The 20,140-nt window shown below is 37.1% G+C and overlaps 2 protein-coding genes across 6 annotated transcripts in view; one reads left to right on the plus strand and one right to left on the minus strand.

Annotated features, from left to right (window-relative positions):
• Positions 1–18,278, minus strand: part of LOC123307854 (sodium/potassium/calcium exchanger Nckx30C) — a 44,025-nt gene extending 25,747 nt beyond the window's left edge. Inside the window, exons 1-2 of one of the 5 annotated variants that reach the window (XM_044890319.1) lie at positions 17,204–18,278; positions 11,753–11,794 (exon numbers count right to left, since the gene is read on the minus strand). In XM_044890319.1, coding sequence (XP_044746254.1) covers positions 11,753–11,794; positions 17,204–17,983 — 822 coding nt within the window. In that variant the 5' untranslated portion in view covers positions 17,984–18,278. The remainder of the gene's footprint in view (positions 1–11,752; positions 11,795–17,203) is intronic. The other 4 variants (XM_044890315.1, XM_044890316.1, XM_044890317.1 and 1 more) reach the window with 4 other exon arrangements.
• Positions 2,267–9,158, plus strand: LOC123307856. The gene is made up of 3 exons (XM_044890321.1): positions 2,267–2,463; positions 6,797–6,979; positions 8,981–9,158. The coding sequence occupies exons 1-3, from the start codon at positions 2,374–2,376 to the stop codon at positions 9,137–9,139; spliced, it is 432 nt and encodes a 143-aa protein (XP_044746256.1). The 5' UTR covers positions 2,267–2,373; the 3' UTR covers positions 9,140–9,158.
• Positions 18,279–20,140: the final 1,862 nt, after the last annotated feature.

The following is a 20,140-nucleotide window of genomic DNA, read 5'->3' on the forward strand; positions in this document are numbered from 1 at the left end:
GAAAAAAAGTTTAAAAGATCGTGAATTTTCTTCCAACGAGGAGGTTATTAAAGCTGTGGAGGTCTGGTTTGCAGAGCAAGAAGAAACATTTTTTTTTTGAAAGGTCTAGAGACGTTGCAGGTTCGCTGTAATAATTGTATCCAATTAAGAGGAGAATATGTTGAGTAATAAAATATTTTGACATAGAAATTTTGTTCGGTTCTATAGTAGGCTACGAATTTTTTAATATATCCTCGTAATTCTGCTCCACGTACTTCAAAGTCAGCTCCTCTAGTTTTAAGTGAAGATTATTCTTCAGCAAAGACTTCCCATGCTATTCCTACAGCTCTAGTGGCATGCTTCTTCCCATAACCTAATCCAGTTGAAAATACGACCTTCGACTCTCTAATGAAAACCTGAGACTGTCCAGTAAAATACTGGATGATTCCATATTTCAAACTACTCGAGTTGTCTCCTCGTCGAGAACATTTCATACCGCTTTGGGCGTAATACATCCAGAATTCGTATGCAAAATGAGAATTTAAATAAGCGATTCCTCGATTTGCCCGTCAACCTTCTACAGCAAACAGGAAGAAGAGATAAGCCGACGTCGAGGATAGGGAAAATCCTCGTGGAAAACGACCGCCTACTCTGGCTCGTTTCCTTAGCTAGTTGGGTCTCAAGTTTGTGACCTACAACGAGGACCGTGTGCCTGGCTATATAATCGATACCGGCATCTGCTCCACAGTTCAGCACGAAGAACTGGCGGGCATTATTGTTTTCGACAAATCTGAATCCACCTTAATATTATATCGTTTCTGGCTGCTCCCTCTGGGCCTCTGGTTCATGTTTTATTTAGGCGGAGCACACCCCTTCGGTAATTTATTCCGATAGGGAAACAGGTGATTCTTTTATTATTTCGAATTATTCTCGGGTCGAGTTGTGAGAGCAGCTGGTGAATTTTTGGAAAAACTGGTGATTAGTAAACAGGAGCCATCCAAGATCTCGATTTGCTACGGATTTAAATATGTCTGAATTTTGTTGATGAAAAAATTATCCTCAAAATATTTCAGGGTTATTTATTCAGTTTTCACAAAGGACCTTCAATAGAGTCATTCGGGGCAACTGTGCGCACTTTTGTCTTTCAAGCCATACCCTGTTTCAAATGTTGAAGCTAGGAAAATTAAAACATATTCATAAGATAGAGGATTTTCTAACCTATAGAAAAACATCAAAAAGCAAACAAACAAAAACGTTTTCTTTCCGCAAAAAAGAATTTAATAGAGAAAGTCGGAGTACGTTCACTTGCCCCATATTGCGGGTAAGTGTGCGCACCCTTACGGGGTAAGTGAACGCAGTGCTTAGTGAACCAAACAATCAAAACAAATTACAAAATAATGTCATCAAAATGTTACAATATTAGAGAAATGCTGTTTATTGTCAATACAGGAGCGCCTTTTTACAAGCATTGCATTATTGTTCGTGCCACAATTCTTGGTGAACACAACACTTGATACATTCCCCTGTTGGTGGCTCTTCATATTTTTCTGAACAAATAGGACAATATTGATCGAGTCTTAACCAATAAAATCAACAATGTCTAATTTATTCCTCACTGAACTAATGCCCTAATAATGAATCTATGCGCACACTTACCCGCGCACACTTTCCCCAGTAAGCCAAAATTTGAATTGACGTTCTTATAGAGTTGAGCAGCTAAGAGAACCTAAAATTTTTTATTATATATTTAGATTAATATGCCCATGATCGAATAAAATATTGTTTAACACTGAGGGACTCGGAAATTGGACCTGGCAGAATTTGCAGAGATGCTAAAAATTAACAAGAGAACTAGTGAATTTGATTGATTGCAAATAAAAAGTTAAAGAAACGTGGCACGGCGCACTCCTATGAAAAACTAATATGGCGATTCTGCGCCCTTGCTTCACCCAAATGAACCCCTCTTTCATACATTGCATAGTCGAGATATACGCACTGCGCACACTTACCCACTGCGCTCAGTTACCCCGAATGACTCTATATTAGATTCTAAAGAAACTTGAAATGCCACATTGAAAATATCTTTGTTCCTTTTATAATCATCTGACAAATATTAATAAATTGTGATACATGTATATGGTGACTCAAAAAATATGAAAAGCTTCTCAGGATCAACATTCTAGCTAGAGTTTATACAGAATCTAGACTCCTTATAGATCGAGTACTATCCTCATCATTTTGAGGATAAAGAAGAACGAATATCATAGAACGGAAGTGAGTTTTTTGACGCAGTCAATATCACCCAAATTTTGAAATGTGGAAAGTTTTGATGTTTCCTGAATGATTGAAGGTCTTTATCGTTTACGTTTTATGGGATAGAGAAAAAATATCAAGATGTCGAAGGGGCAAGTGGAATATCGCACGCCTGTGTGCATTATGAAGGGTCTGGAAAAACAATTTCAAAAAATTGAAAGAGGATCATGGGTAAGCTACTCCTTCTCATTCCAGCTTAATAAACAAGTATAACAACGATTTCAAAGAATTAACACTGCTGCAATTATTCTTACTGTCAAAAAATCATTCAGAAATCTTGCTGATCAATGTACAGAACAGTATAATCGTATAAATAAGATATGAACCATCGCATTCGCCATTTTGCAACTTTTCCAGCAGATTTTTTGGGTAAGACACTTCTTCAGGTCATTTAGAACCAGTGTTTTGCCATTTCATCGATTGTTGCCTTGTTTCTGGATCGTAGAAATGTACCCAAGTCTCATCCATAGTAACAATTCGGTTTAAGAAGTCTACATTGTTCTCAAATCGAGCACAGATCGAACGCGATGCTTCTACCTTTGCTCGCTTTTGGTCAACATTCGAACATTTGGGGACCATTTTTCAGCAATTTTTCTCGTGTCCAAATTGACGTGAACTATATGATGAACGCGTTCGTATGAAATATTCAGTGCTTCAGATATCCGTTTCAGCCCAATTCGACGGTCTGATAAAATCATGTCATGAACTGCATCGATATTTTCGGGGACTGACACAGAAACTGACCTTACCGATCAGTCATCATCTTCAATGGAAAATTGAACTCTTTTGAAGCTTGCAGTCCAAGTTTTCACGGTTGCATACGAAGGACATTGATCACCAAGGGTATTTAGCATTATCGTTTAAAAACTGCTTATACCTCTTAACCCTTTTAAATACAGTTACTTGATGATGGCTCGACACTCCAATTTTTCGATTTTCACAATTTTGGTGGACATCTTCTTCCTTTCAATTTATTGCTTTACTCTGGTTTACTTTTTTCACCTCAAACTTCACACTGACATTTCTAATGAGTTATTGTTCGTTGCTATGGTAACGCAATATTTCTTGTATGCAAATAACTGGTCTAGGCCAATTAGATATCAATACATCCTCGTACAATGTTTTCTACCATGAATTCTGTGACAAGGCACTACTTCTATCAACAACTTCAAAAAAACTCCCATAAATTGATATTCAATAAATTGAAAATTATAACTTTTCCTCTTTTGTGAAATAACTTAAGGTTTTCCTCAAATAGATTTTCCTTAAGCAACAATCATTTCAAATGATCTTGCGATATTACCTAGACCACTTCTATATCTCGAATTCAAAGTCTATTTTTGGCGTCCCTATTCATCCCCCCTCCCAACCTTTCAATTCCACTCTCGAACAAAGGCCTCATCCATGGACTCTCGTAGAGAAATGGCAGTGATAGAACTATATCGCGAGATATCCTCTAAAAATGCGGGTTTATTCCGCCGCCGCCACCAGAAAAAAAGGGAATTTCCCTTACCCTAGAGAATCTGCTATGCAGCACCCTTTTACCTCCCCGAAAAGAGCGCTTTCCTACATAATAAACATGCTACGAAGAAATTTCTGCAGCCTGCATTGAATAGGTTATAAACGCGGAAAATACTCCTCATCCTCTGAAGGATCCGTAGCGCTCGTAGCCAGCAGAAAAAGGGGCGCATGTAGAGCGATATAGGGGCGGTCGTAATACGAAACGTTGCAGCGCAAAGCCCCCAATTCAGGGGCGGTAATGAAGAGAATTCTTTAGAAACGTGAATCCTGACGCGCGTAGGCTTCTGGAAAGGCACAATGAGGAAAGATGTGCTCTGTGGATCTACTTTTGAGACCGAGGAAACGGGCAGTTTGTGAAACCGGTATTAATTGCTGTATGGAGCTTAGTTTCTTCGAGATGGATGTACAGAGTGGGCAAAATTCGTTGTCTACTGAGGGGTTCTCGAGAACTATGAGAGCTACAGGAAAACGGATGACACATTTCCGAGCTCTTTTTCAGAGAAACAAAGATTGGTGGAAACCGTAGCCTCCTACCTTTCTTCGGTTTTGAGTTATTAGCAAAAAATGAGATATTGACGATTTCATAACTTTTTCGTCTTTGAAGTTGCAGATCTGAAACTTGAACCTTCTACAGGGACTATAATCCACTGACGAGCTCAAAATATTTTTTGATTTCGAATTATTAGGTGAACTTTCGTTTTTTTGAATGCAAACTTTTATTGAATTCGTTATTTTTGAATTGGGAAAAAATCTTCTGTCAGTAGATTCTACGTATAAAAGCGCCTTAGAAGGTTCAAGTCTCAGATCTGTAACTTCGAAGACAATAAAGCTATGAAAACTTTTCGAAATCGTCAAAATCTCATTATTTGCTACGGTTTTCACCATTCTTTGTTTCTCTGAAAAAAAAACTATGTGTCATAGGTTTTCTTTTAGCTCTTATAGTTCTCGAGATCCCCTCAGTGGACAACGAATTTTGCCCACCTTGTATAGGGTGTCCCACATTCGATGTACCATGGGGATCCAAGAAACTAGAAGAGCTCAATCGAAACAAATGGTGCTTCGTTTTTTACTTGTTGGCAAAAGTTGGAATTTTGACAATTTCTGTTCGCATAACTCCTTAGTCTTTAGAGATACTGTTCTGAAACTTGCTGCCGAGCACTTTGTATGTAGAATCCACTGGTACTGAAAAAAACTGTTTTGAGTAGGTATAGAATCTGAGGTATAAATATTACTTATAATTGCAGAATTGTTTCAGCTTTTTTATTGTAATATATTGAATGAATCATGAAGAGTATGTACGTTTTAATGAATGGTACAATTCGTGCATACTACAATTGCATAGATATGTTGAGTTTATATTTTAAAATGTATTTTGAAATATTACAAACCAGCAAGAAAAATTTCAGTCGGTTGAAGAAAACCCAGTAGAATGGTCTCATCGTTCTTCAGATTTAAGATTTGTTGCTTTTTTCTGGGGATATCTGAGAGATCATAAAGAAAAATCCCAATTTCAAACAACTTATACCAAGCAGCTAAAATAATTTGAGGAATATATCAAGGGTGCATATCCTCATCTCTTTTTCTTATACGAAATAGGGGTTACCATGAGTTACGCTTACATAAACCTCAAGTTGCCGCTTGTCATGGCCAGACTTATGAATGGTCTCTTCCTTAAGCTGAGGCAAAATTGATAGAGGTGATTCCTTGTCGTAAAAAGTTAATATTTCATGTAGTCACATGAGGTCAAATATGCAAAATTGAAGATTTTCTCTGACTGGCTTCCTTACATAGCATCAATATTTATTATTATCACATAGTCTAAATAAATTCCAATGACGGATTTTTCCAATACATTGCAAATTATGATTTTAAGCCACATGGCAAGAATGAGACTGCGGACCTAACTGCCTTCAATTCATAAATCTCCTGAATTAATTGGCCAAGAACAGAAGCAGCCAAACGTTATATGGAGCGGCAGGTGTGATAAATTTCGCGGAATATAAGCAAACACTTCTGGGGGAGTATATTTTTCATGCAAGCCCAAAGGGGGATGAGTAATTGCTTGCGAATAAATATGAACCGAACAGCCTAGACATACTCGAGATTCATTTACGGCAGCGAAACCTAGCGTGTGTTGGCTCGGCGATTACCAACTATTTGATACTGGCATGATGGATTTCGAATTTTATTAACGAGATATTTTGATCCTTCGAAGTGCTGTGCTTCATTGAGAAGCTCCGCAATATACCCCTTTTCAACTGGCAGTGGTTATGGGGAAGAACTAGATAGTTGTTCATGATCAATTTTGAAGTACATTTACTTTGAAGCTTCCTTTAGTATAGCAGGAATAACGGTCAGTTTCATAAGGAAATTCGAATCCCTTTTAATTTTAAAGCCTCCTTCATTCTTACTGGAAATGAAACTGAAGGGAGATTCAAAATTATCTTTGAAACTGGCTCATAGTCCTACTAAACTGAATAAAGTTTTGAAGTAAATGTTCCTTACAATTCATTATGAAACTGGCTGTAAATCATTAACTAGTTGATGCAGTTTTTGAAAAAACTATAAGAGTAACAGTCAGTTTCCTAATCAATTTTAAAGCCCCACCAAATTTGAAGCTCCTTTCAACCAATTTCAGACAAACTTTGAGTTCCTACTATTTTAAAACTTCCTTCACTCCTTCTTAAATGAAACGCTTCGAAATTTAAGGGGATTTAGTTAAATTTGAAGAGTAATAATCTATATCCTGAAACCAGTTTTCCTTCATGTTCTTCAACAAACATCCCGTTGATATAGCCTGGAAACACATCAGGCTCAAGCCTAAATTGGGGATGAACTTATCCAATTCACTCTCCTTTCCCTTTAGTCCATAAAATATGCAACCAACTGCAACTCGGAAACGATAAATAACCGAACAAAGCCGTCCTAAGCACATACGAAATCCCCAAAGATCTATTCGCATTATGTATCTTTTTTTTTCCAGCAACACAAACCGATTCCGCTGGAGCCCCAGATGACTTTCTTCAACAACAAACCGACCTACAAATGGAGCTCCGAATACGACCACTTTTTCGCTTATACTAAAATATTCCCGCTCTGGGATCGGAGGAAAGCCAAGTGCAATGGAGTGTACCTGCCAGACATACACGAAAATACGTTTCAACAGGTGGTATTCCGAATTTTTCATGAGTATAAGTTTGATGAGCGCTGGGATTGTGTGTGTAATAGTCTTTTTTTGGAGGAGAGGGATTCTTGCTCGTTGTTTAAACTCACTTTGGGATAAAAATATTATTTTAATTCTCAAGTTTTGACTTATATTACAGACACTCGAAATTTATAATTTCCGGCTTATATCTCTAGAATTACGATAGTAGTTTGTTGACCTCGGTAAAAACCATTTCTTGACACATTTTCGGAAAATTTAGTTTTATGGACACGATACTGGTGGTAATTTTGAACCTTTCCTAAAAGAGCAACTCTTTAAGTATTAATTCTCGAAATTTCATCGACGTCGGTGCAACCGTTCGGTCTTGACGAATGTTTAAGTGACCCCATCTTTATCGAGATTTTTCGAAGGTCAACTTTCGAGTAGCGTATCTTCCAGGATAATCATCGTAGATCTAAATGTGATACATATTCTGAAAGAGCAACTCCTTTAGTATTGAATGTCGAAATTTCATCGACCTCAGTACAACCGTTCGCGTCTGACGATTTTTTAAGTGACCCCCATCTTCTTCGAGATTTTTCGAAGGTCATATTTTGACACTCGTATCTCCCAAAAAAATCATCGGAGAGCTTAATACTGAAGATATTCTAGAAGAACAACTCTTCTAGTAATAAATATCGAAGTTTCATCGACTTTAGTGCAACCGTTCGTTCTTGACGAATTTTTAAGTTACCACATTCGGATTTTTCCGAAGTTCCCCTTTCGACACGAGTATCTCCTATCAACAAGCATGCAAATAGGAATCTACAACAACAAGGTCGTTTACATCTAGCCCCGATTCTTGTATCACTTTCCTTCCATAGTGAAACTTCAGTGTTAACCTACTAAAATTCCACGAAACCTAGAAGGCTGCCTGACGGACCTCAAACTTTTCCACGCAAACTACGCCAATCAGAAATCAATCTCTGGGACTGAAACGTCGCCTTCACACGAGAAAACCTGGCGTGAAACGAAACAATTTTCATTTTTGCGCCCTAATATACGGAGGGAAATGGGCGTCGCGACGGCCGTCGCTTTCGCGTCGTTTAAAACCGAGCTCCGTCAAATTTGCCCACGAGGATCGTGAATTATTATTTCAAACGCGACACTAGTTTCGCATTAATGGGAGTAAGTGATCCATAAATGAAATTCAACGGTTTTGGCCGCGAGGGATCGACATGAATACAACTAGTTAGCTGTAATTGTCCCGTATGGTACATGAACGAAGCTCGGGAGCTTGCAGGAAGCGAGAAACCGTATCACAGCTGGATAATGTGGAGTGAATTTTTATTTCTTATTCATTTCCGGATTCCTGACGTGCTTGATGATTGCATCTTTTCAAAATTGAACATGACATTCCTCCACCTGACAAAAAAGAATTGATCGGTGGTTGCAAAATGGTGAATACGCCAAATCCTTAGTTAATTTTACTCTGGTGATTTCTCGAATTTCTTGATGATATTTCACGTTGAGAAACTCAACGATGAAACACGAGTTTTCTGAGCTCATCACCGATTTCTATTAAACTGAATGACAAGCTGAATAAATTTGGAACATATGCAGCAACCACATCACTAATATACCTAAAGTTCATTTACATATCTTCTTATTTTCTTTCAATCTAGAAATGAAATGATATCCTCTTGGGTCCACACATTCTAATCCTGTAAACCTCGATAAAATAAATCTGAATTGCCACTCTTTTAGTATATTCAGGAATACTGTTTTAATACCATGAAAAAATTGTGTTTCAAGGAGTTTCCCAAAGGCTCTGATATCACCAACATAAGAAATGAGGAATAAATTTTCAAAGGTGAAAAATTCATTGAGATTATTTTTCGAAAAAAGCATGCTTCTTCGTGAAAAATAAACATTCTTGTCCATCTATTACAATTATTCAAAAAAGTACTATTTTCCTTTGCTGATTAGACTCATTCATTAATGGCGATGTTTAATCCCCAGGAAAAGGAGAAACCAGTTCCTGTTTTAACTAGTATGGTATACGGTCGACCTTGTCGTCCATTTTACGATCTTCAAGAAAACTACCGAAGGCAGCATGCTACTAGCGATTTCTACAGACCCAGAGGTGTCATGAGAGTGATTGAAAAAGAGCTCCAATAATGAAAAAAGCACTGATGTTGAATATTATTCGATGTTCTGCCAATAAAAGAGGAGATTTTTAGAAAAGAAGTGCAATTTACTGTAAATACCTGTCTTGAATATATAAAAATTCCGAAGAAAAAGAATAGATAGATAATCAAACATAATTTTTTACTACAACGGAATTTTAATCCATACATATACTATACATTGAATGTATAATTCATAATTTTTACTTAAATGTTCGAGCCTGAATCTTTCTGAAGAATTTCAGTTCAAACTAAAAACTATAACCACTTGATTTTCACTAGGATGAGTTATTTGACCACTACATATATTTCGCTATAAATGTAGCATCTTCAGATGGGTGAAGGTAAAGTGTTTACCAGCACCTTCATTGATCATTTATCGAAACACAGTAAAACTATGATTATTTTTGGATATAATGAACGTTTTGGAAACAATGGAAATTTCTGTAAATAATGAGTCTTATTGAAAATAATTAACGCTATTCAAAGCAATGAACCCTATGCTATCCAATAATAAACATTATTGGAAATAATAAACGTTATCGTAAATAATCAATATTATCGGAAATAATGAAGGCTATTGGAAGCAGAGAACCTTATTGAAAATAATAAAGGATATTGAAAACCACGAACGAAATGATAGATGAAAGGGATTTAATGAAAAAATTTCCACAGCGGTCTTGATTGGCTTTGGAACGGACTTCCTCTAACCAACCTTCCGGCAATGGAAAAAATTAAACGGACGTGTAATTCCACGACCGGATCATGCGATTCAAAACACGTGAACTAATTAATGTTGACCGCACTATGTAATTAGCGTATTCAGGTCTCGGTTGCCGTTCAAATTAGTAGACGAGCCATTATCCTGACTGCGGTTATATGGTCCCATGGGAACGATACACTTTGCTGTTGGGCTTATCGTGGATTTGTGGACGTTGTGCATCCGCGCAAACAACGAGCTCGATTTTCAAAGAAAAAATAGCCATCAATTTGATTCGTCATTAGAGAAACGTCAGTTCTGGAGAAAAGTTATGGGAGATCATATAAAATAGACACAGTTTTTCAGAAATTCAAACACATCTTAATGCTGAAACTAAATTAAAAGGAGGAAGCCTTCATTAATTAAAATAATGAATGAACCGTGTAATTTTTTCTCGTCAACTTGATGCAACCACTTTCAGTTCTTCATTAAAACTCCGCATTTCATACAGCATCGAATTTAAACCACCGTCGCTTCTTCAAACTACGAGATTATTTGAATTCGCAAATATGAAACGCAGTTCACCTCAAGTTTCGTGGAGAGAAATTGCTTTTGAATGCCTCATGTAATATGAATTCACTTGTCTTTATTGAATTGCATAGAGGGCTAAAATGAACGTGAGACAGAACTTGATGTATTTATTAGTCAAACATTAATTTTGGAATCAAATTCAAGTGGAAAGTTACATCGTATATTGGCTCGAACGTTCTACTTAGCTCTTATCAGACCGTTTCGAGATTTCAGGTTATTTCTTTAGGTTTGACAAACCGTCGAGTTTTTTTTCATTTAAAAAAGTTCTACTTTCAATATAATATGAAATATGTAACAAATTTGTCTGTAACAAAAATCACGATGAAGGGTTATATACAAGTACATCCATGGAAAATTTAATCTACTCGAAATAGAGAGCATGCTTTCAACAGATTGTCTTTGTGGTACTCAATATACAGTAAAGTACGTAAATAAACGTCATTCAAATTTACAGCATATCTCTGTAGCATCATTTATATCTTCCTTCATTTTCCATTCCTGTTAATGATTGTTCTAGTTTCTAATTCAGTGTTATATTTTTTGGATAATGAATTATCCATTGAGTCAATTCAGTGTTAGAGCAATCCATCTTCAGAATGATATTCCAATGTGGAGATTTGTACATTCGGATGAATGCCACTGCAACTTGTGACAGTTATCAAATTTTCAACTTCGTGAAAATATCCTGAATATTTATCGATTCTTTCATGTTGTCTCCTCTTGATCCTCCTGTCTGTAAACACTTCCAGACTGTTCAGTCTTGAGTTATTTTCTCAAGGTCCAAAATTGCATTTTCAGTAGCTCATGAGGGATGTGGATCTCAGAGAACAGATCTATGATCTATGATCATCTATGACAGAATCCTACGGATTCGACATCTTTGTAGGTCGATCTAAATCATACTGGATATTTACATAAAACGAGTTCCTTCCATAAACGGTAGAGAATGTGGGTCAGGTCTAGTATAGAAGTTAGTATTTACATCGACAGGGATGCACAAGTTTACGTGTAAGTGTATAGAACAGAGTTAGGATAACGTCAAACGGAAACATCTAAACACTGAGCAGGCACGTAACAACATCTTCCAAAAGATTCATCTCCTAAATACAGGAAGTATCAGAGCAATGAACAGTAACAACCACAGAAATTGTCAGGCACAATGGCGTACTTATGCTGATTTCTAGATCTGTTTGCACTCGCAATAATCCCTATTCGATTCCCACGATTCTGGATCATCAGTGTCATAGGTACGCCATTTTTGTTCTCATAATAAATGAAGGAAGAAGGTTACAGAGATAGTTGCTGTTAACTGACCTGACTTTGGCTAGAGTCTAAAATCACACTGACTGATGCTGACTGCAAAGAAAAACATTATTTAAATATCAGTTCAACATGTATTTCGCAGAGATATATTTCCGAACGCTTTGGATGAAAATAATTAAGAAACGAATGTTTGGGCAACATATTTTTTAGACAGAGTAAATCAAGAATTTGAAAGGTTTTCTAGTAACGACAGACAGCTTGAATGAAATCAAACAGGCTGTCTGTTCGGTGTTAACGAACTTTTGTTTCAACATACTTCTCTGTAGGTATCGTTAAAAGTTCAAGTGTTATCAAAAAAATAGGGCAAAGATTACACGATCAGGTTGAGGCAGTCTTTCTCCCTTTAAGGAAAATTGTACATTTTTTAAATTTCAGCATGAATTGAGAACTGGGATTTTGAGATTTCTAAGCAAGTAATGCTGATAGAATCTTTCAAGGCATTTCTCGAAGATGAGTTAAATGGGTTAGAGTACTAGATCCACTTAACAGTAGCACATCATTGTACTACCCTTCCGTTCACAAGAGTTAACTTCTTAACCAGCTAGGGATTTCAAATTATCAGACGGAACATATCTCATGTTCTTACTAATGAACGTTTACTGAGTTATCTCCAGCGTGCAGGATAGAAACCAGAATTGCTACGCATTTAATATTAAATTCAACAGTGGTGAAATAGATTAATTAATTCGGAACCAAATACCTCCACAGCGAACTCCATACAACTTGGTTTCGCTGTATATCGAATAATGTGACAAACTGTATTTGAAATCGAACCGTTTCAGTTTGATAACATCCGAAGTAACAAAATTATATGATGTTCGCGAATATCAACGACGATAATTCGCCATAGGACAATATTGCCTAGCTTGAGGTTTGGCAGGCTCAGTTCCATAGTGCGAATATACAGTGTTTAAACTCCGTTTAAATCCCCTAATTCCAGGCTATAAGCTGTGCCCCACAATTCAATTTTGCCCTGACTACTCTCCGGCATTTGTAATCTAACTATTGCATGCTAACTCTGCTCCCATTCCGATGTTTATGAACACTTATCTGGGCAATATATCAACCACATAATGATTCGAATAAAGTGTCGTAAATCAAGGTTCAGATCAATTCGATCAGATATTTCGCATTTGGGGGTCAAATGGCAGAATGGCGACAATGACATGGCAATGAATAATCAATCTCTCTATAGTTTGGAGATGTTGTATTTCTTTGACAATACCAAGAGAAGGGGTAACTATGTGACATAGTCCTACGTATTCTTTGGGAACACTGCCAAGAGAAATTTATTCTACATTGTATCAAACTTCTTATATGATATAATGGATTTTTTGCAGTTCCACTTGAGCTTCTAAGAGTACCTTCCATGAAAAAATCAGTAGATTAAACATGAATTATCTACTCATCTTCAATGCTCTAGTAATCATTCCTCATGCATGGTCAGTAAATCAATTGTATTTGATGCTCTCCTGAAGATATTTTCAAGTTTAAAACAACAAACAGTCTTGTCTGCTACATTCTTGTGTGAAATATCGATATCAACTCTCATAAATGTGAACTACCCTAAATGGTAACGTCCAACACATTAAAAACGTTGGAACCAACAACTCATGATTTCGTGACTCTAATTCCACTGCTGTTCCGTACACTTGAAGACTGTAAAGGTATTCAATTAATTATCCTTGATAACATGTGTGAGTTTGAAACAGCGAACGTTCTGTTAGAGAGGGCGCACAACTTTTGCGTGATGGAAAATAATTCAGAGGTGAAGTTTCCACGAAGAGTGGTTAGCTTTCGTTATAGCCTGGATATATACAAACTGAACACGGAAGAGTGAATTGAGCGAAACAGAACTGTGAAGATGATGCCAACTTCAGTGAGACGTTTTTATAGGCGATTCCAACTTTGCAGCTGGCTTTGAATTATTTTATGCTGCTCCCGAACATCGTAGAGTTTCTAAATTGTTGCCACCAATGATGTGACCTTCTTTTAGAGACCCTGTAGTAAATTACTAGGTGTGGAAGCAACTCTTTGATCACGAGCGACACAAATTGGTGAATCGAGAGACTGTAAAAAGTAAAGGGTTTATGTTTTTGGGGAGCTCTTCAAGATACATCGCTTTTCAAGATACATCGCTTTTCCTGAATTTTTCGACATAGTCCCTTTGGCAGCTGCTGGAAAATCACAAGGCTTGTTTTTTGCAAAATTATCTCTGAAATAATAATTGTTTTATCGTTGAGTTAACTTACATAAATAGTATACTTTCTTTGCAGGGTTAGGAAGGGGAACATCTAGTCCCACATTGGTAATACAGCCACATACAGAGTAGATCTCAAATTCACTCAAATAGGATTTAGATGATTCAATGCCTCATTTGCAAAATTCACCAAATTAATTTATTTTTAGATCGAAATGTGATGCGCCTACTACGGAGAAGTTCTTTCTCGATGAATTTTTCATTTAGTTATTTTTCCTTCTTGTACTTGCCTTGATTTTTCCCAGCTCGTACAGGGTGATTCAAAAAGGAAGAAGAATCTAGTATGATATAAACAGCAGTAGCATCATCCGGGGTTTGTTTAAGGTGAGAAATTGGAATATCTAATATCTAACTCATTTTCATGTAACTCATAGAGAGGGTATTTTTCGTATTTTTTCATCAGTAGGGATGAAACAAAACTGAATGAAAAACACAAAGAGCAGGCCATGATGTAAATCTTCAATCAAGTGAACATGGTCCCCTCGCTTCACATTAAAAAAAAGCAGATTTCTTTTTTACTCAAAAGCAGATCAAAGCCGATAGGGTAAACCGGTAAAGACGAACCCATTATTTTCCGAGCCAATCAATATTTCATTCCATCTCGGAATAGTTCTGCATTTTAATGAAGCACGTTCTCGGAATTCCCGAATGGTGATCAAGTGATCATTGATCCAATCAGAAGCGCCAAGTGGCATGCTAATATGATTGACATTGTAGATTTTCAACGGCGAATGACAAGGATCGAACATGGCATTGTGCGAAGAGTGACGTTATTGACAGTTAATCTAGGAACGCTCGTGTGAACGCGCTCGATGGTGAACTTGTTTGAACTTGCTCTTGATGGGTTCACTGGATTCTATGTCATTTATTGAACAAACAATAGCTCGTGATTATATTGAATTGTTGAGTGGAGACAAATGAGTGTAAGATAAAGAAGTGTCATAGAATACATATATATACTTTGTTGTGGTGATCAACTAGCTATATACATACATTAACCACCACTGGTGTGCCCCAACACACCTACTGATTAATGACGGATTAACGGGGAGGGGTTAGCTCACAAATTGTTTCACTGTGTGTTTCAGTAGCTTCTCTTCCAGGCTTCAAGCATTTTCTTGAAGCTTTTCCCCTAGATTTTTAAAATATTCTTGGAGTTTCTTTTGCAGCTTTTCTATCAGGGTTTTGGTGGTTTCTTTTTCTGGAATCTTTCCTTCTAGGTTTCCATTATCGATCTTAAAACACCTCTAAACACTTCGAATGAAAATGTTTCGGGGTCCATTTCTTCTTGTATAGTTGCCTCTCCAAGACTTTCCTGAAGTACTAGCTTATCACCAGTTATTTCAAGTTCCTGTGTCAATTACACGACTTGCGATACTACAAAGCGTACTTTTCAGTCTCATCTGCACAAAAATATTAAGGAGAAACTACCCCCATCTCGAAGAAACTAATTCTCTTATTCACGAAATACTAAATTCGATAACACTTTTCATGAGCAATCCACCCAGATAACGAATCATCGATGGATCATGGAGACAACCTTCCATAAATAATTGAAAACGCGATTAGTCAATATTTGTATTGTAGTTTGAACTCAATAAACACAAATATAAAAGTGATTAAGGTAAGCTCTGCCGATGTAGTAGGACGTTTTCAATTTTCCATGGAAACTTGACCGTCCTCATTTCTATATAAAAATCGACCCGGTAATGGGCAACGTAAAATAGTGACCTTCGGTTTTCCATGTTGGTAATGACAGCGAAGCCACAGGTAATTCTGATCAATGAAGGCGTCCGAGGAAGGGTGCGTGACTGGTTTTTGGCGTCCCCTGTTAGCATTGGAGTATTGGCATTTTTGTACTGAGTGGTAGTTTATGGATTCAGGTTTATAACGGTTGATAATATGGAGAAGGTGATGTCTTCTGCTTTTTCTAGAGAAAATAAGAAATCAACTAGAGTGTGTCTAGTTGAAGGACCTCTATCGAAAGTGGATTTACGTAAGTGACAAGTTTCGCTGAATCGAAAATAGACAGTACTATCCAGTAGTATCCTATATGTGCAGAATACAATGGGTTTGTGAAATCACTAAGTTTTAAGCTACTAGAAGCCTTGGAGTCATAAATGCTGGTCTAGGAAGTTCCTAAACGAACGACTAAGAAAAATTTATATCATAGTGATCGGTGATTTTCACTACAAGTTATACGAAAAATTTTTTCCTGGTCGAATTCGATATGGAAATAGAACTTCCTATGATTCTTCCCTATTTATGGTCAGGAAAAATGTTATTTCCTGATAAGTGATATTTCGGGTAGTACATTACATCAAAATGAAATTTTAAATAACTTATTCAGCAGGCTGCAGAAAATACAATGTTTATATTCAATGAGAATTAAACGACAATAACGTACATGGAGTAAATTAAAAATGAATCTTTTCTGGATAAGGAACAAAAATATCAAGAATATGATAGCTGAGTCCGAAAATAATAGAGGAAACTGTGATATTGCGAGAATGCACAGGTGAACAAAATAAAGTACCTGTGTGAGCTTTTATTTTTTTATTTTTATTCATTGTTTGTTTCATCCATCATGTTCGTTGGTTTTTGTGGTACCTATATTTGTGTTTGACTGAACTTCTTCATTGAATTTTGTCGTCCTAATGTCATTAAGATTCAATTGGAGTGGCTCATCTAGACACTGATCTAGATTTTTCCATGTACATACTCGTATATACATTGCATTCAGTAAGACGAGTCATTATTATTCGTTTATTCTACCTTTATCTATATTGTGAAAAAAAAACAGGAAATCTTGCAACATATTGGTACTGCCTCCAAATAACATTCTTTTACTCATTCTGAAATAATTTATGTGATTTTTTCAGAACATTTATTCGGAGATTGTAATGAAAAACACAGAAAACAATGTGAGTATAGGAACTCGCAATCGATTGAAAGAATGTAATGGGAAATTTGACTTTCCCAGAAGGTGCAATCTAAGCTGAGTTTCCCATATAATTTTCCCTCCTGCAAGACCAAGGATTAGCTAGAGATCAAAAGCTGATTTAAATTCGTAAAGGAAGCTGTTCTAAGCATCCCATCGTTCCAGGTCTACATCGAGATTAGGTCTAGTACAGTCTACACGTAAGTCAGACATAACATTATGAATAAGTGAGTATACCCACCGTTGGCATCAGCTGATCCGTGCTCCTGACTCTGGTGACCTTGTTCTTGTAGATTATCCTCTTGACTAGCCTCTCCATCGGCTGGTTCCATTTCATAAAACCTACATACAAAATATAGAACATAAACAACACCAACGCCTCGTACCATTGAATAAAGCTATCTCTAAAGAAGATGATGAGTGCTATGAGGCTCATGGAGTAAAAGAAACAGTCTCTGAAGAGCGGCCACCATGTGAGCGTGAGCACAGTCTTGGAGAAGATCGCGCACATGCCAATAACGAAAAGAATGTTGAACACGGCTGAACCAACGATGGTACCGATACCAACATCGTCAAAGGACACGAATACTCCGATGACACTGGTGAAAAGTTCAGGAGCCGAGCCTCCAGCTGCCATGAAGGTAGCACCGGCCACGTCGTCCTGTATGTCCAGCTTCTCTATGATAACGTCCAGAGCTGGCACGAAGAATTCATCACAAACGATAGCCAACGCGACAAACATATATACAACACCGAGAATATGCAAGAGGATGGCTCCATTCTTCCTCTGCTCGAGCGTGAACAGATCCGGAGGAAACAGGGGATCGGCTTTGGTTTCGTTGGATACGTTGTGCTTCTGATGGGGATTCCTGGTGGTTGTTGGGGGCGGTATGAAGAGGGTGGGATGTTTCCGTGAAGGTCTTGGTGTGGTGTAGTTGTCGTACGGGGGGTCATCGTCTTCGATGGCTGCGGCCAGCACCACGAGAACCACAAGCACGCTGCACAGCGCGGCACGGGTCATGGCGTCGAGAGCTGCCTTCCGTGCTGGGTCATCGGGATGGTGAAAGGCCGGGCGCAGACTGCCTTTGGAGTCGTTCAGGAGGGCCAACCGCTCGATATCGAAAACCGGGTCGCGCAGTCTGCGCTACTGCACCACCCAGCGCGCCTCCACTACGCATCGGGATGGTGGAGGAGGACTTCGTGTCGGATGCCGGGGTTCGGAAAAATTCATATTTCCTGATTGAATCACTCATTTCGTTCCGTTTCGTCTTAAGGGAAAAACTTCGGGATGAATAAGTTGAGGGTTGTTCTGCGTCGACTTTCAATTTTGTCTGGTCGGGTTGGATTGGATTTTATTCGCAAACAGCAGCTGAAAATTTCCCTCTTTCGCGTCCCTTCTTATCTTTAACGCCATCAATTTATAGCGGAGCCCTTCTTACGCCAACTCCTCCTGTCTGAGGAGAAAATTTCTGGAATTTGTAATTCAGGGATCATATATTATTTCAATTTCAGCCGGTTCAGTGTCCCAAAATTGGGTGAACTATAAGACCTAGAGAAAAACGTTCAAAACATTATTGAACCCTTTTTAACAATAATTAGATGACAAAAAGCGAATCATAGATATTTTGATTCGTTTTCTAGTTATAGCATCGGAAAAATTACTCTTTGAATCTACAGGGTGAGACTTTGAGTCGTACAAATATTTTAACAATAGATTCTTGAGGTCTAAAGAAACACTTTTTTCCTTTACAATTTTTTCCGAATCGGCTGGGTTCAAAAGATACAGGCCGTTGAAAAACCATATAACAAAATTATTTTTAGTTCTATCTCACAAACAGTTTTATCGAATGAAATGAATTTCGGAATATAGTTTTTTATTCATTCGATGAATTTTTTTCCGAACACAGGATATCACCCACGTATTCCATTCTTCTCATTATGACCATTACGTACCATAAAAATACCAAAAATTTCAAGAACCCAACTCTTGAAACTTGGTTGGAGGTTGTCTCATGAATATTTGCACGTTTTGTGAAATAAAAGTATTCCTCATATTATCTCGTATAATGCGCTGTTTTCGAGTAATCTTTTATGTTCAAAAATTAAAAAGCATCTGTGAAATTCGAAAAATTGGGCACTTTAACCGAATGCAACTGTCACACACATCCACAGATAAGTGGTGTTACAGATTTAGCTAGTTATTCTGAAGATTATTTCGTTTTTCTAGGGATGACACAGCTCATTATGAAAACTTAAAATGCTTAAAAACTTCTTGACAGCGCAGAATCGGAAAAAATGGTGTAGGAATAAAGTGTTTCGCTTGACCTCAAGAATCTACTATTAAACTATTTATAAGAGTCAAAAACTCACCCTTTATAGCTTGGTTTATATTTGGGATATTTGAAATTCCCAGAGTTTCATCCAAAAATTCTTCTGACTTTATGTACCCTTTAGCTGATCAGATAAAGTAAGCATAGTTTGTTCTTCTAACGCTTTTGAATTCTCTGGGTTGTAGCTAGTGGTTCAAATTCATCTTCTGATCTACTTTTAGAGTAGTTTTTGTCTTATCGCCACTCAATAGGATTCTCAACATTTTGAAGCTGAAATCTCAATTTGAAAACTGCACTTCACAAAATAATACTTTCTGAATAACTTTAAATTTGAGTCTTTAAAATTCTTTTTGATATCATTCAATCTTGAAGCAACAGAGAGTACGAGTCACCATATATTCGGTTGGTTATTTCCAAAAATAAAGGAAAAAAATTTACAAAAAAAAGTATTGATTTTACGGAAGCAGAAAGACAATTTTGAAGAAAATTAGTCTGGTTGAATTAGGGGTAATAAGGATTTAATTCCTTCAAAAATGTTACTGCTTGAATCAGTGACCCAAAAAGATTATCTGTCCCTACTCAAGAAAGGAAAGCTTAGCTTGGCAAAAGAGTGCATTCAAAAGAAGCGTTCATGTGTGGTTTTTGGGTTATGTATCGCCAGAAATTAAAACATTGAATTTTCCGACGAATGAGATTCAGCTTGTATTTCTATAAAAGTAAGTCCAATTTTTTATAAAATTGAACTTTCGAATATAATGGACATGCTTGAACGTGCTTGAACTCTACGCAAAATTCAGAGCTTTATAACTTTTATATATCATTCTAGTTCATCTCTGCCATGTTTCCAA

The sequence above is a fragment of the Coccinella septempunctata genome, chromosome 2 (assembly GCF_907165205.1).
Source record: "Coccinella septempunctata chromosome 2, icCocSept1.1, whole genome shotgun sequence".
In the NCBI taxonomy this organism is placed as follows: domain Eukaryota; kingdom Metazoa; phylum Arthropoda; class Insecta; order Coleoptera; family Coccinellidae; genus Coccinella; species Coccinella septempunctata.

Excerpts from the sequence above, each read along its gene's own strand:
- LOC123307856 (XM_044890321.1), top strand. The coding sequence starts at position 2,374 with ATGTCGAAGGGGCAAGTGGAATATCGCACGCCTGTGTGCATTATGAAG. Across the intron at positions 2,464-6,796 it reads AAATTGAAAGAGGATCATGG|CAACACAAACCGATTCCGCT; the intron begins GTAAGCTACTCC and ends TTTTTTTTCCAG. Across the intron at positions 6,980-8,980 it reads ACGAAAATACGTTTCAACAG|GAAAAGGAGAAACCAGTTCC; the intron begins GTGGTATTCCGA and ends TTTAATCCCCAG.